Source organism: Sturnus vulgaris, chromosome 5 (genome assembly GCF_052056855.1).
Source record: "Sturnus vulgaris isolate bStuVul1 chromosome 5, bStuVul1.hap1, whole genome shotgun sequence".
NCBI classification, from domain to species: Eukaryota; Metazoa; Chordata; class Aves; order Passeriformes; family Sturnidae; genus Sturnus; species Sturnus vulgaris.
In genome coordinates, this window is record NC_142247.1 from 66090166 (window position 1) to 66104113 (window position 13948).

A 13948-nucleotide genomic window follows, 5' to 3' on the forward strand; every position below is an offset into this window, starting at 1 on the left:
GACTAGGTACATTCCCTGACTATTCCCTTAATCAGTTCACATTTACCTTTCTAAGTGCTTGAAAAATAAATAAGCAGATGGTGAAATCAGTTAATTTTCCACAAGCGTTGTGGGAGAAAAGAAATCTTCAGGAAGTGTGTTGGATGGCAATTTTTAACTCATAATCAACTGCTTGTCTTTGCTTATACTTCTACCTTCTTTAATATGCACGGGAGGTATAAACTCTACATGATACGGAAGCAACAGCCCTTTGACACGTCCAGTGCTGCTGTCTGACATGAGAACATAAACCATCTGGCTCTCACAGATGCACTGTGCAGGAGTGCAGGGGTTAGGACTGTATCCCCCTCATTCATCGTGTCTCTAATAGCTACTGTCAATCAAGCACCCTCCTCTTCCTCATCTCCCACAGATGAAGCACATTTGAAATTCCTGGCTAGGTAGTATGGGAGAGGAAAGAGCTAGATGAGAGAAAGGACAGAGTATTTTTCATTGCAGATATAATAAATTAATATATTTGTCTGATTTTCACTCTTTCAAGGGACAGAACCCAGGCTGACTGTTGGATTTGTTAAAGCCCAAGAAGAGGTAGGTACTGCATCCTGCCTGCCACACTTTCTCTCCACATGGGCAGATCTGACCTGAGAAGGCAGTAAACCCTCCTGCACAACCATTCAGAGGATACAGAAACTTGTGCCACTGGAAGGGCAGGTGAAGATTATTTCACTCATATCTTAAGTATGAAAAGGAAAACAAAAGCCTATGGCATCCAAGGAAATTCAGATAAACACATTCCTGATTTCCCTCATTTGAGATGATGAAACAAAGGGTCATAAGAATGATCCAGGCTAAAGGAGACTTACAAACTTACTGCATAAATGAAAAAAAAACCCAAAAAAAAACCCTAACCAAAAAAACCCCCAAAATTTAGATTTTGTTTATAATTAGGCTAAAAAGAAGCTAAAACAAGAGTCCTCTTTCATTCCAGGGCCAAACATATGACTGATTCAAGACTTTAAAAACCCAGAATGTTAAACCAAGGTTAGATCTGGCCTCTCATCTCTGATCATCCTTTCTATAAATCCTTGATAAAGTGTGTGTTAGTTTTATGGTACAGCAATAAACCAGCCAAATGTAGAAGTAAATGACCTCATACGAGCTATCTCTGTGCAGATAGATTCCCTTGGCAGATAGCCAAGGATTGATTGACACACATCTTACGGAACTAGAGTTAATTAATATGTCTACCAATTCCCAAATGGATCTCAGGAAGCAGAGAATCTGTTTAATGCAGTGAGCAATGACATACTGTGTGTGGTCAAGAGACAATCACTAATTGCCAAGAATGCATTGTAATAAAGCATTAAAGAATATGAACAAAACCCTTTCTGCTCTGCAGCTCCCTTATCCCTTCAAAACCTTTTCCTTAGAACATTTTAAAGACTTATGTTTCAAATATCAAAAGACATTTTCATAGGTAAAAATCGTTCCCAGACTATGAAGTCAGCACTCAAAGGGTCTGTTAATTTTTCTATGAGAATAAACAGTCATCATTCATTCAACAATGATGTCTTTATTTTCAAGGAAATCTGTAAATCTGAATTGCAAAAGCGTAAGATAACTTGAAAGAGCTGGATTTTTGAAGATCACAGAAGCTACAAGTAACACAATTATGGATTCACTAGCAAAACACATCCATAAATGCTGAAAGCACATCAGCAGTCTGACTGCTAATCTGAAACAGTCCATTGAGCAATACTCAGGTAAGCCGGACAGAATATACAGTAAGGAGACTAATTCATATTACATGCGCAAGTGAAAAATAAGAAATTGGCTGTTCTGGAGAGAAAAAGTTTTGAAGGTCAGAACAGAGACATTCTAGTCAAATCTTCAGCAAAGAAAACCAGTCTAGTCCCATGGCTTCCTGTGAGTGATTCTGCTTTTTACCAGGGAAGATCCTGCTTATCTATTTAGTTATGATGATCATTGACAAAATGGTACAAGAGCAACTGCAAGAATTCTGCAAGAATTTCACTAAGCAAAAATCAGCAAGAGATTAAAGAAATGGGCAAAAAGAAAGTGGTTTACTTTTCACAAAAAACTAAGAAAACAAAACCTAGGTGACATGAAAAACTGTCAGTATGTTAGGATAAATCTGAGACGGAGGATTTAATTTATGAAGGTGTGACACTATTTTAATTCTCAGCTGGGAGAAAGCTGAGGTGGTGTCAGACTGTACAGACTGGAAGGAAACTAAAGATGCTGTCTGGCCCAGAATAAACACAGCGGCTGAACTAACCCTCTTATTCCTGGTATTTGTCCCAGTTATAAAAAAAAAAAAAAAGTTTTTTAATTTCATGAGCCAGAATGAAGTATAAGACCAGTAGAATGGGCTTACTTGTACTTATTTAAGCCTCTGGGGGAAGAGATTCAGTAGAGGGGAGAAAAGTTAGAGATTCTGCTGTGATTTATCAATCAGCACGTCAGCACCTGATTCAGGAGCAGATCTTACCAGATCTGCTTCCCAAGCACAGAAACTGGTAAGAATGCATTTTGGCAGAAAGAGATCATGGCTATACACCAGTAAAGACTGAAAAGAGGAAAAAGAAAAATATTGTTTTAAGACAGTTTACCTCAGGATGGCTTCCAACTTCAATATAGGTGCAGACTGGATGGAAAGCCCCTGTTCCACAAGCATACAGGTGGGTTTGGTTGTAAGCCTTAAGCACCTTGATGAAATTAGCACATTCTCTCTGCAAAGAAAAGGAGAAAAAAAATTATTCATAGAGTTAATTCGGTGATTCTGACTAATGGGAGCTCTTCTATGTTAGAGATATATGGCTGAATGAACAGATTTGTAAAGTGTGATCATTTCATGCTGTTCGTAAGATTGTTTACTGCTAAGCATTTAATAAATGGCCTGATTTAATTTCTCATTTAAATATCTTTGGTTGCTATTTAATAAAGCATCCAACCCTGAAGAAAAGATTACAGAAAAAAAATCCTAATTTTTGTTTCAGACATGCTTCATCTTTGTAATTTATGCTATTGCTGTGTTTGTAAGACAAAACCCATTTATAGAAATGTGTCAGAATGAAATAATGAAGAAAAATGGACCAACTGTTTGCTTGTATTCAATTAAGTAACAATTAGAAGAAAAATGGGCCAGATGGAAGGAGTTGATGAAAACCAAATCATTGATAGAGCATATTTAACAATCACATGAATGCTGCCTCACTCCCACTGCCTGTGTCTACTGGCCAGTCTTACACACATGAATACATATGTTAAACTTCCATACAATCATTGACAGCCCCTAGAATACAAGTTTTGTGAGACTTGGATTTTATGTTTTCTTCCTAAGTAAATTATACATCATGAGTTATTTTAATTCTCAGCAAATAAAAGCTTAATAGCAACACTAACAGTCCCTAGTACAATTATCTGTTATCTGTTAACAAAACTGTCATAATTAATGCCTAATGTTATTAAAATGGATAGTCAATATGACAACTTTTTCCATTTGTTTAATATTTTTATTTCAATCAGGTCTAACATAGAAAAGAAACATGTCAATGCCCGTGAGTCAGTCTACTGACACAATTGAAAAAAATGGATTTCAAACAGAAGGAAAATGAGAACAATGAAATTAAGTATTTCCAGTAAAGTCTGTGTTTAAGATGAGGAACATTTTTCTCTGCATATTTGATGACTTTTTTGGTACACTGCTCAACTCTACCTTTCCAAGTAGACTGGGGCCCATGGAAACACCACCTGAGCTACTGCACCCACGGAAATCTCCTTGTCTGGCATCCTCCCTCTCTGCAACTTGCTTGCTAATTAAACCAGATACTCCCAAACACAAAATAAAGGCTCTGCCAGGAAAATGCACGTGCAGTTTGAGGCATGCCTTAGGCCACCACAGGGAAAAGCAATGAACTTACACAGATGAAACACTGATTCCCTGCCTCACATAAAGGACTGTACTGGAATGACATTGCTCTCACAATTTTATTGTATATTTGCATAACAGATAATGGCAATGTATTAAAAAGAGCACCCAGAGAAAAACATCCAGATTCTTACTGCATCCCTGACCTACTGCTGTTAACTTATCTTTTCAACAGAGATGGAAGAGAAAACATAGAGATAGTTAAGGTAATCCAACAGGAAATTGAAAGAAATAAAGATCGATGTTACTCTTAATTCTTTCCATTCTGACCTTTCTTAATAAAAACACACACAATTTCTCGTCCATTCTTATTCTTCCCACACACAAGTATAAGAATGAGCATACATTTATTATATTTATGTTTATCCACAGACTGCTTTGCACTGTCATGGGGTAGAGTAATAAGCAAATACTGGGCATAAATCATAAAAACAAATGTTTCTATTTTTTATTAATTCTGTTTTTAATTTCTGCTTTAAGTAAAAAATATGGAAAACCCATGAAAGTGTATTAAAAATTCAATGCCTACAAGAGTAAAATGGGCAAATACCCCAAATTCATGAAACAAAATTGAAATAGATCCTTTCTTAAATTCTGACATTCTGTGTTTCAGATGGAGCCTCTGACTTTGACTCCACATAATTTAAAATTGAGCAATGATGTGTGTGTGTTTTTAAATAAATCAGAAGTTTCTCATTTAAGAGTTGTATCTGGCCTGATATAAACACAACACTGTTTCACTAGGACAGTGTTTTGCCTTGTCAGGTTTAATGTATCATGATTTAAAAAAATGTCTTTATGGTCTACTATTACCTTTTACTAAAGCTTTTAAAATAACCTACCTGAAGAACATGAAGTGTTTGAGGCTGGTGGCCACAGACAAAATGCTGGGAGTAGATGGGCTGGACCTACAGCTAGTGTGAATAAATTGTGCTGATTTCAGAGGAATTATTCTGATTTACAGCAACACACCACCTGTGACTGTATATGCACTCAGAATCACATAATCACAGAACATTCTGAGTTGGAAGGGACCCACAAGGATCATCAAGTCCAGCTCCTCAGTGAATGGCCCACACGGGGTCTGAGCACACAGCCTTGGTGTTATTAACACCATTCTCCAGCCCTCAGAGACCACTCAGCTGCTTATCTGTAACACACAGCAAGGAGGTATTAGATAGCTAATGCTTTAAAGGTGGGATGGAAAAACCCTACTTAGATTAGGGGCAGGAGTCTTCTTTGATTTCTGCAGATGAAATTAGGAAAAGTTCTATCACCACCTTCACTGAATTATTCCAGATCAGCCTGGGGGAGAAGGTGAACTAACCCTATCGTAGCCATGCCTGAACATCCAGTGTTCATGATTGGTAGTAGTGTAAATGAGTAAATATCAGTCGAGTGACTTCAAATTTACAATGTATTTCCAAAAGCAGATTTAGCCTATTCATCCTTCTTTTCAAGGTCTCCTAATTCCTTGTACAGGATGGTTTTTACCTTAGATGTCTGAGAAATACACAACCTAGTTAAACAATGGGGAAGGTAAATACCTACAGCAATAAACCTTTGACTATGATGAATAAATTTATATAACATTTAAAGTTCCTAGTCCAGTTCAGACTGCTCTTATAGCTCCCCTCTGTTTTATAGCTGCATAAAGGAACCATTAAGGTCTATTCAGTAAATTCTCATACACCTCTCTACCAGATTATGTTTCTTTATATATTTTACATGGTAGTAAAAAAATAAATAAAGAGGGGTATTAAACTACAATAAATGACATCAAAGTAAAGTTACTGTTCTGATTTAAGCCCTTGTCAACTCAGGAAGTTCAAAGTGAAGTTTCTGCCCTGCCTGGGAGACGGTGCTATTCTCCCTGGAACAATAGCAACAGGCACACTGATTTCCATCTCAGACTCCTTCCTTTGTCTAATTGTGCTCAAGCACAGCTGCACAGGTACACCATTATGTGTGGAAATGTCGTATCTGGTCCTTTGATATTCTGAACTTAGCAAGAGTTTGCTTTGGTGAATATTGGGTTTTCCTGGTTTATGCGACTCTGGGACAAAAAAGCTTCCCACAAACCTGCAATAAACCAACTTTAACAGCTTTGAATGATTTGCAGAGTCTAAATCTCAGCACATGGGTATGACAAAGAAGATACCAGGGGAAGTGTGTGCGCACTGAATGCAATTTGGGTCTGCCACTACATGAGACTTGGGTGACTGATCCCCAGTGCCATTCTGCTTCCCCATTCCTGCCCTCACAGGACAGCTGCTTTAGTGGCATTCAGGCACCATCAGTTGTGAAACCTGGCAGGGAGCTCTGCTGGTCTCAACACTGGTGCCTACACCAACTCCACTACAAAGCAGCTCCCCAGCCCCCTTGGCAGGAGGCCTGGAATGACTTGGGTGTCTCCAACTGGGCTTGTCCCACTTGGCACCAGTGTCTTCCCCTGCCAGACCCCCAGGCTAGTGCTGTATTGTTGGAGTGGAGGTCTGTGCCAGCAGGATGAGGCATTTCACTGCATGAGTGCAGAGTGTAAGGCTGGAAGGGAGACAGAGACAACAAAAGGAATGTAGCATCTCAGAAAACACAGCAGACAGGAAAAGCATCCACCAGAGGAAAAGAAGGTAACCCAGAGGGAGAAGCTGTAAGGAAGGGAAGATCAACACTGTGCCTGCATGTGAGTTCAGCCACTCAGTGATTTTGCATCCACTTTTATTTTCCCCAAGAAAGGGATGTTGTTCAAAGGGAATATATACTGGACATATCCACAACCTTTGGATATTGATCTTTGTCAAGTAAAACAGACGAAGAAAGAAAATTAAACCTTAAAAAATTCTTTTCCATGTGGAAATAAGGTTTTTTTTTCAAACTCGAGAGCGGGGTGTTGTGGGAGTTTAAACACTTTAGTCTAATAATGTGAATGAAAATGAATGCAAGGTTTGAAAAGTTCTCTGTAGGCAGGAAAGTATTACTTGGATGGGTTATGAAAATAAACGTTAAAGAAGAGAAGCACTGGGATCATCACAGTGAATCATCTTAAATTCTTGCTCCTAATAATCTTGTTCATTAATATTAGGAAACTTTTCTTGTCTATATGAAACTAAACACTGCTTTATGCCCTAAAGCTTGAGTTTATATATACATACATAGAACAGAAAGCATAACTGCTTGCATATGGCATAGAATGATTGAAGTAGATATTCAAAGGGAAAATTAGGTACATCATGTGGGAGTTACTTCAGTCCTCAAAAATACCCATTCATTTATCTACCTACACCTGGAGAGGATTAATCTTCATTTATATTTCAATAAATGCTCTAAGGTTTCCACAAGAGCTGTAGGTTCTGCCTTTGGCCTTGTACAGAAGTGCTTCTATCTTAAAATCCAAGAAACTAAATCCCTACATCATATATGAGACCTTTTAGCACAGCACACAGAGAACTTCTTTAGATAGCTACTTTTTTATGTATATGACTGCTGGATCTGTGTCTGCAAACAGTTGTGATGGCATGACTGCCAGCAACCTACAAGGAATGGCCAAGAAATGGTGACATGTGCAGTAGCTGAAGCAGCCACCACAAACCTCGGGCACCATCCAGTTTGTTTGAAGGAATGTGGACCAAAAACTTCACCAAAGCCCAAGCAGCTCCTACAGGCTTTCCTGGGGTTAGTTTGGTGCATAAGTGCACCAGGGCATCCAAATGAAGCCATTCCACCTTGAATCTGGGAGTTAAAGGTTCGTTTGGCCACCCGAGGGAACATGCCCCAGAAGTTCACTGGGCATTCCTGAGTGAGAAAAAGGATTGAACTCCAGGTATCATAAACGTGTTCACACTTCCTCTAGACTAGACTGAGGAAGCTGTGGGGTTCAGATCCTCAGTTCCATGCTGATAATTTATTGAAATGAAAGTGGCTAAAAGAGTTTGCATCATACTATGGTAACGCAGCCACAGCACCAACTCAGCTGCAAATTCTCCTGTGCTAAAGTTCTACTTGTAAAACAAGTTAAGAAATTATTATACTGTCACTTACATTCAGAGTGTGAATTAAAGTCAAAGAGGTCCAGTATGTCTGGACTGGTATCTTAACTCAAAATTTTAATTCCAAATACTATACCAGCTATAAGGGCAGAGGGCCTGTCTTAAAGAGGAGATAAAGTGTTAATTAGGTTTTCCAGAAAGGCACCCACTATATGAAGATCAATGTATCTGACTTACAAACCAAACACACAGATTTATTTTTTAAGGGTTTTCTAATATTTATATATCAAGTTGATAGAAGGGCTTATGCTGAGAGAGATTAGCCTGAAAAAATAAATTACAAAGAAAATGTCTGCAACCAAAAGAATAAGAGCCAAATGCAGAAAGATTGAAAAACAAACAGTAAAGATATGTAACACTGATTAGGCTGTGTTATGCAGACTTTTCCCGGACAGTTACAAAAATAAAGTCCATCCATCTGTCAAAACATCTGCTCCGCGTATGAAAATTAAAACAGAATTTAGGTGGGTTTTATGAGTTTCCAGTAATTATCTCTCCTCCAGAAGCCTAGAAGTTACGTCCTTCGATTTGGATTACTAATGCAGCAAAGAGTTTTTAATGACATCTTTTTAAGTTGAAGGGTAAGTCCCTCTGACTAACTAATATCCAGATTTTTCTCCTTAGTTTAAGAAAGTGGTTTCATTTTTTTTTTAAACCAATAGTGACGTCCATACTGCTTCTCAGATATTGCAGCAAATGCAAATGGCCAGATTATGCAGGGCAATAAGTAGAAAGCTAAATGATCCTTTACAGTATCATTAGCTTCAACAGTTTTCTGCTGATTTAATCCTGATAAGCATCAGACCCAGTAATACATTCTTCCTTTGTATCAGTCTTCCCACATAGCCAAGTGATTAAAATATCATAAGATTTTGTCTGAACTGGATGGACAGGAGGATTTAGAACTATCATCTGACAGCTGGAAAAGCAAAATAAATATGTGTTTTGTGTCTTAAATCAAAATGGATGGACATCTTTCATATAAAGTCCCATGCATGAGGTTAATTATTATGTTTACTTTTTTTCTCCTTCTTCTGTCCCATTAGTTGAATTTTCAAGTGATGAGGTCAGGGATATCCATGGAGAATAAGTAATCCCCGATATTACTGCTGTCATTCAAATTTATCACATGGCTGAAAGATGTTCTGGACTTATCAGGGAGCTTTTTAACTTCTCTCTTTTGCTGGTGGGCTACTGCCTGCTGCCATCAGTTCAGTCAGTACTGGCAGCTATCTTTTTCAGCATGGAGCAGTATTGTTGCAAGGAAAATATTTCTGAAGTGTTAGTGCAATAAATATACGTGTGATTGCCATGCACACAGATGATGGATTCTCAGCTAGGCCCAGCAAAGACTTCAACATGTCAGTAAGCACGGGCGAGGAAGCCTCTGCAGGGTGAGCTCTGCATCATGTGTGCTTTCACAGCTCCTGCTGTTTGGGTGCAAGATTTTGTAAAATGCAGTAACATTTTCTAAAAATCATTGCTGTGTGCCCGCTTTTTATTACAGTAACATTTGGAAAAATACTGGTCCAAGTGGACAGTTGGGTTAAACGGGCCCAGAATAAGCAATGAACAAAGCAAATTATTTGCGTCCTGTTAAAAGGAAATGGTCTTTTAAAAATTTATTTTATTGGAGTAAGCTGGTTGGCAACAGTGCTGCAAAGCTGTTGTGTTAATGTTGGCAGAACAGGAAAGTCCCCAAGTACTGGGAGCTGTGTGCAAGCCCTAATGGGTGGGGAAATCCTGCCTGGCACCTGTACTCCATGAGATAACATTCCAGCTGAACCTGTATAGGCAGGTGCATGGTTTTAGAGTGGGGGAGGACAGCTGGCATGGAAACATTTGCAAACTGTGATTTATGATTGTGTACCCCTTGCAGCTGGGATCAATACCATCATTTACGTCGCCTTCATGTCATTATCGTTCCTTGCAATTAGCAGGATCAATGTTTTATAGTCTTACCCTCTGAAAAAGCTAGTCTGCAGTGCTGAGTGAAGCAAGTTGAGCAGTTGAAGTATTGGGATCTGTGTTACAGAAAGGGGTTTCTATTAACTTACTTCTTAGCAGTTCCATCCCCCATTTTTCAAAGCCTTACAAGCAGTGTGCATTTCATCACACACATACAAGTCAAATATAAACCAAGATTACACCTAATTTTTCAAAGCTGACAGATCCTCAAATTCAGTGGCCCTTATTCAGGCCTGTGATCTACAGGACTTTATATGGTATTGTGATTTGGGGGATCTGAATCCTTTGGAGATGTCATAAATGACTCGACTCTTAGGCATGGTGACCACTGCCAGGATTGCACAGGAACCATTGATTAGTTTCATACCTAAATTTTCCTCTTCTGACAAGATATGCCCTGAGAAACTCCAGACTGATGAGGGTTGATAAGACATTTTTGGCTGCATAGTACAGATTACTGTGCTTCCAGTTATCTTTCCAATTAAGTTATGCCTGTGATCTGTCTGATTTTTGATATGACAAGAGTTCTTGAGAATATTTAAAGTGTATAATTTACTCAAGTTGCAGGATGTCTGCATGAATTTAAACCATTAAAGCATCAAGACAAGAAAAGCAAAGTGAAGAAAGCAGATGATTAAAAAAAGCCAGAAAAAAAAAAAAAAAAAAAAAGGGCAGATATATCCTGATTCCTTCAAGCCACAAAACTGCAAGCCATATTAGCAAACAGTTGTACTGTCAGCACACTTGCACAGCAGATGGAAAGCTTCTCTGGTTCTGCCTTTGTGTTAGTGAGGGCAAAACACAAAATGTCTCCCTGCCTCTCTACTACCCACCTGCAAATCTGGGTCACCACTGACTGGTATTTGGCCATTTGGCCCAGGGTTTACCAATAAGGCTAAGCATGGAGGTGGCTGAGCTGGGTGGGATATTCTCTAGGGTCCATCCTGAAAACAATCTTAATCCAGGAGCCATTAAAAGAAGTCATTAGAAGCCATGCTTTGTAGATGCCTCCCTTCACACATCAGACCTCTAAACCTTTGTCATTAGCACTAACCATTTGACCTAGTGATCTTTGGAAGTAAAATTTCTATGTTTTCTGCATTCAGTATGTTCAAACTACAAGACATGCTTCAAGCCCTGAAATTTTCATTCAGAAGATGCATATAATAAATTGTCCAGACCTGTGAACAGCTAGAGGGATGCCAAGAAAAGGCTTCAGCAAAAATACTTGATTTAATGATTATGTCATTTTTTTTTTTACATCTGGTTAATGCACAGTTAAGAAGACAAACCAAAGTCTTCTGTGGATGCAGTCCAGCAAACAAGTGGGTTTTTGGGTTTTGCAGGCATAGGATGACTGTTTTACATGAAACCTTTCCATGAGTTCTAGCAAGCTTCCTTTATTTTAGAAATAATTCAAAATATTGGGAAGCTCTGAGGTCAAGCAGAAGCCAGTTCTTTTCTGACCATAACTTTTGTTCTATAGAGTAAACTTGCTCCACAATATGAGCACAGCTTTATTAGCAAAGAAATGAACACTAATGTTGGGTTTCAGCTCAGGCAGTCTCACCAAGCCCAGCAGCAATTTAAGTTGCAACCACAGCCTAGATCTAAGGAGTCTCTCTCATCTATCTCTTCCATCTGGGTGGAGTAATCACCTGTCTCCTGGAGAAATCAGATTACACCCCGCCTTTCCGAATTGGATCAACACCTGCTAATTGGGTGGAGTATTTCAGACAAACGGATTGCCAAGCTTGTTACAGGCACGTAAGATACTGAAGCTCCAGATCAGTCAGCTTGACTCTTTTTTTTTTTTTTTTTTCTTCTTCAGTATAGTACAGACATATCCTCTAATGACTTCCACTCACAGCCACCTCAGATAAGTATACTCCAAACTTGTGTGTTGAAAAGTGAAGGTAAAGCCATGAAGTGTTGAAATGAAATAAAAGACTGTGGCATCTCCAAGGGGCAGTTGCTTAGCAGTGTGTGTGACTGTAAATAAATACACTGTGTAAGCTGCTCTGGGAGGTTACACGTGTCTTACTGTGGGAAGCTGGAAATTTCTGTGGGGATATTAAACTGCTTTGACACCACAGAGAGATGCTGAACCAGAGAAACCTTAAGTGACAGAAGCTTAAAATTCCCACTCAGTAAAAAATTTGGCACCCGAGTAAAATTGCTGAAATGTAAATTTGCTGAGTGGTTTTGGTAGGCTTTTTTAATCTTTTTGTTGGTTGGATTTTTTTCTCTGTCTATATATACATTTATGATACACGTATAGTAACCTAAAGTTTTTGGAAAATGTCAATCTGAAAGGAATTACCTAAGGGAATAAGAGATGAATAGATCATTTAAAATAACAGAGATTCCACCATTCATTCAGAAGAAGAATAAACAAACAAAAAAAAGTAAGGAAAAAAAGCATTTATTTCCTAGGTTATTTTAAGAGATTTCCCTTTAGTTCTCTGAGTTACTGCAAAAAAAAACAAAAAAACCCCAATATTTTAACTTGTGTGCAGCACGGACAAATTCAGCAGACCTATTTTTGGTAGATATAAGCAAGAGAGCTACAGAAAAAATTAGTTGTGACCTAAATTCATAGTTACATAGTGACCACGTCTTGAGTATAAAGGAACTGTGATATGTGATCTTTCAGAGCAGACCTATCCTTAATTTTAAAATTAACTTTAATTAAAACAATAGATAATCACAAAGAAAATAGACACAATATGAAACAAATTTGGGGGAAAAAAAGGGACTGGCACCAAAGAAAAGGCTTTTCTTTAGCTTCATGAGATTCAGACTGAAGCCCTGAAACAAAGCAGGGACTAAACTTATCTATCATTTCTACCAGTCATACAGTTAATGTGTTTTTCTGGAAAGAAATGTATGAAGAATAAATTTACTCTGTCTATCTTGGGGTGCAGTAAATCATAACATGGAATTACCCAACAACAGTTGAAATAGCAATAGCTGGAAACTCAGCCATAAATAATTCTCAGACTTTGCCAAGGCCAAATGAGGGCTCATGAGGAACACATATTGATAGAAAATTAAACCCCGTAATTTGGGGAAGATTTTTTCCTTCATTTCTCCTTTACTTCCCCTTTTCTAACTCTGACTTTGTATTTCAAAAGCAACAAAGAAAACGGTTCTGCAAGACTGTATTAAATCTTCCAAATATTAAATTTCCTTCAGAAGCAAATTTCTATAGTCACACCTATAACAGGAAAATGAGCCCAAAATCGGAAAATTAGCTTTGTCCTTGATCTATATCGATTTGTTCCCCATACTGAAAGACTTAAATGACTTCCCATGATACATAAAGGGGTAAAATATGAAAAGATGAACAACTGCCAACTTAATTCTTCCTCTGTATAAGGACGCAAGTTATTACCTTAGAGTAACTGATTTTCCTTGGTCAGTTCACAGAAAGAATTATATGCAAATGCCTAAATGAACACAAGCTGTAGGATCAACATCTGAAATATACCATAAATAAGCCTTTATGCTGGGGTCTTGTGGGGGTCCATCCAAGATCTGGAGCTGGCACTACCAGAAGTTTCTGGGGGGGATTGTTTGAGAGCTCCACAGGCCTTTGAAAGATGCTAATGTCCTTAACTCCTTTTTTGCCAAGCTCAGTTCACCCCTGAGTGAAGTGGCTGTAGGTTTTGAGAGGTTTTTTTCCCCACGTCTTTCTCTTTTGTTTGCCATCTATGCAAAACAGTTTTCCAAAGCAGCAGCACTGCAGCTGCTCACTGCTTACAAATGTCTCACCCTTTCATCTCCCAAATGGTAAGGAATGCTTTGGTAGGAAATCGTGTCCACATTAAAGAACATGGACAAGAAGATGGGGTGAGCAGCTCTCGAGCTGAAAAACCCAGCCTACGAAAACTGAAGAGTTGATAGAGTAAGAGGGAATATGCTCTGGCATTATGTATCTTACACTTAACACAAAAAACACTCTTCTTCTTGTACCAGG

The 13948-nt window shown here is 38.4% G+C and overlaps 1 protein-coding gene across 1 annotated transcript in view; it reads right to left on the reverse strand.

Moving 5' to 3' along the window:
* SEMA3A (semaphorin 3A) overlaps positions 1 to 13948 on the reverse strand; it is a 164970-nt gene that overhangs the window by 95525 nt on the left and 55497 nt on the right. The window contains exon 4 of the mRNA XM_014884314.2: positions 2634 to 2753. Within this exon, the coding sequence (XP_014739800.1) occupies positions 2634 to 2753 (120 nt within the window). The remainder of the gene's footprint in view (positions 1 to 2633; positions 2754 to 13948) is intronic.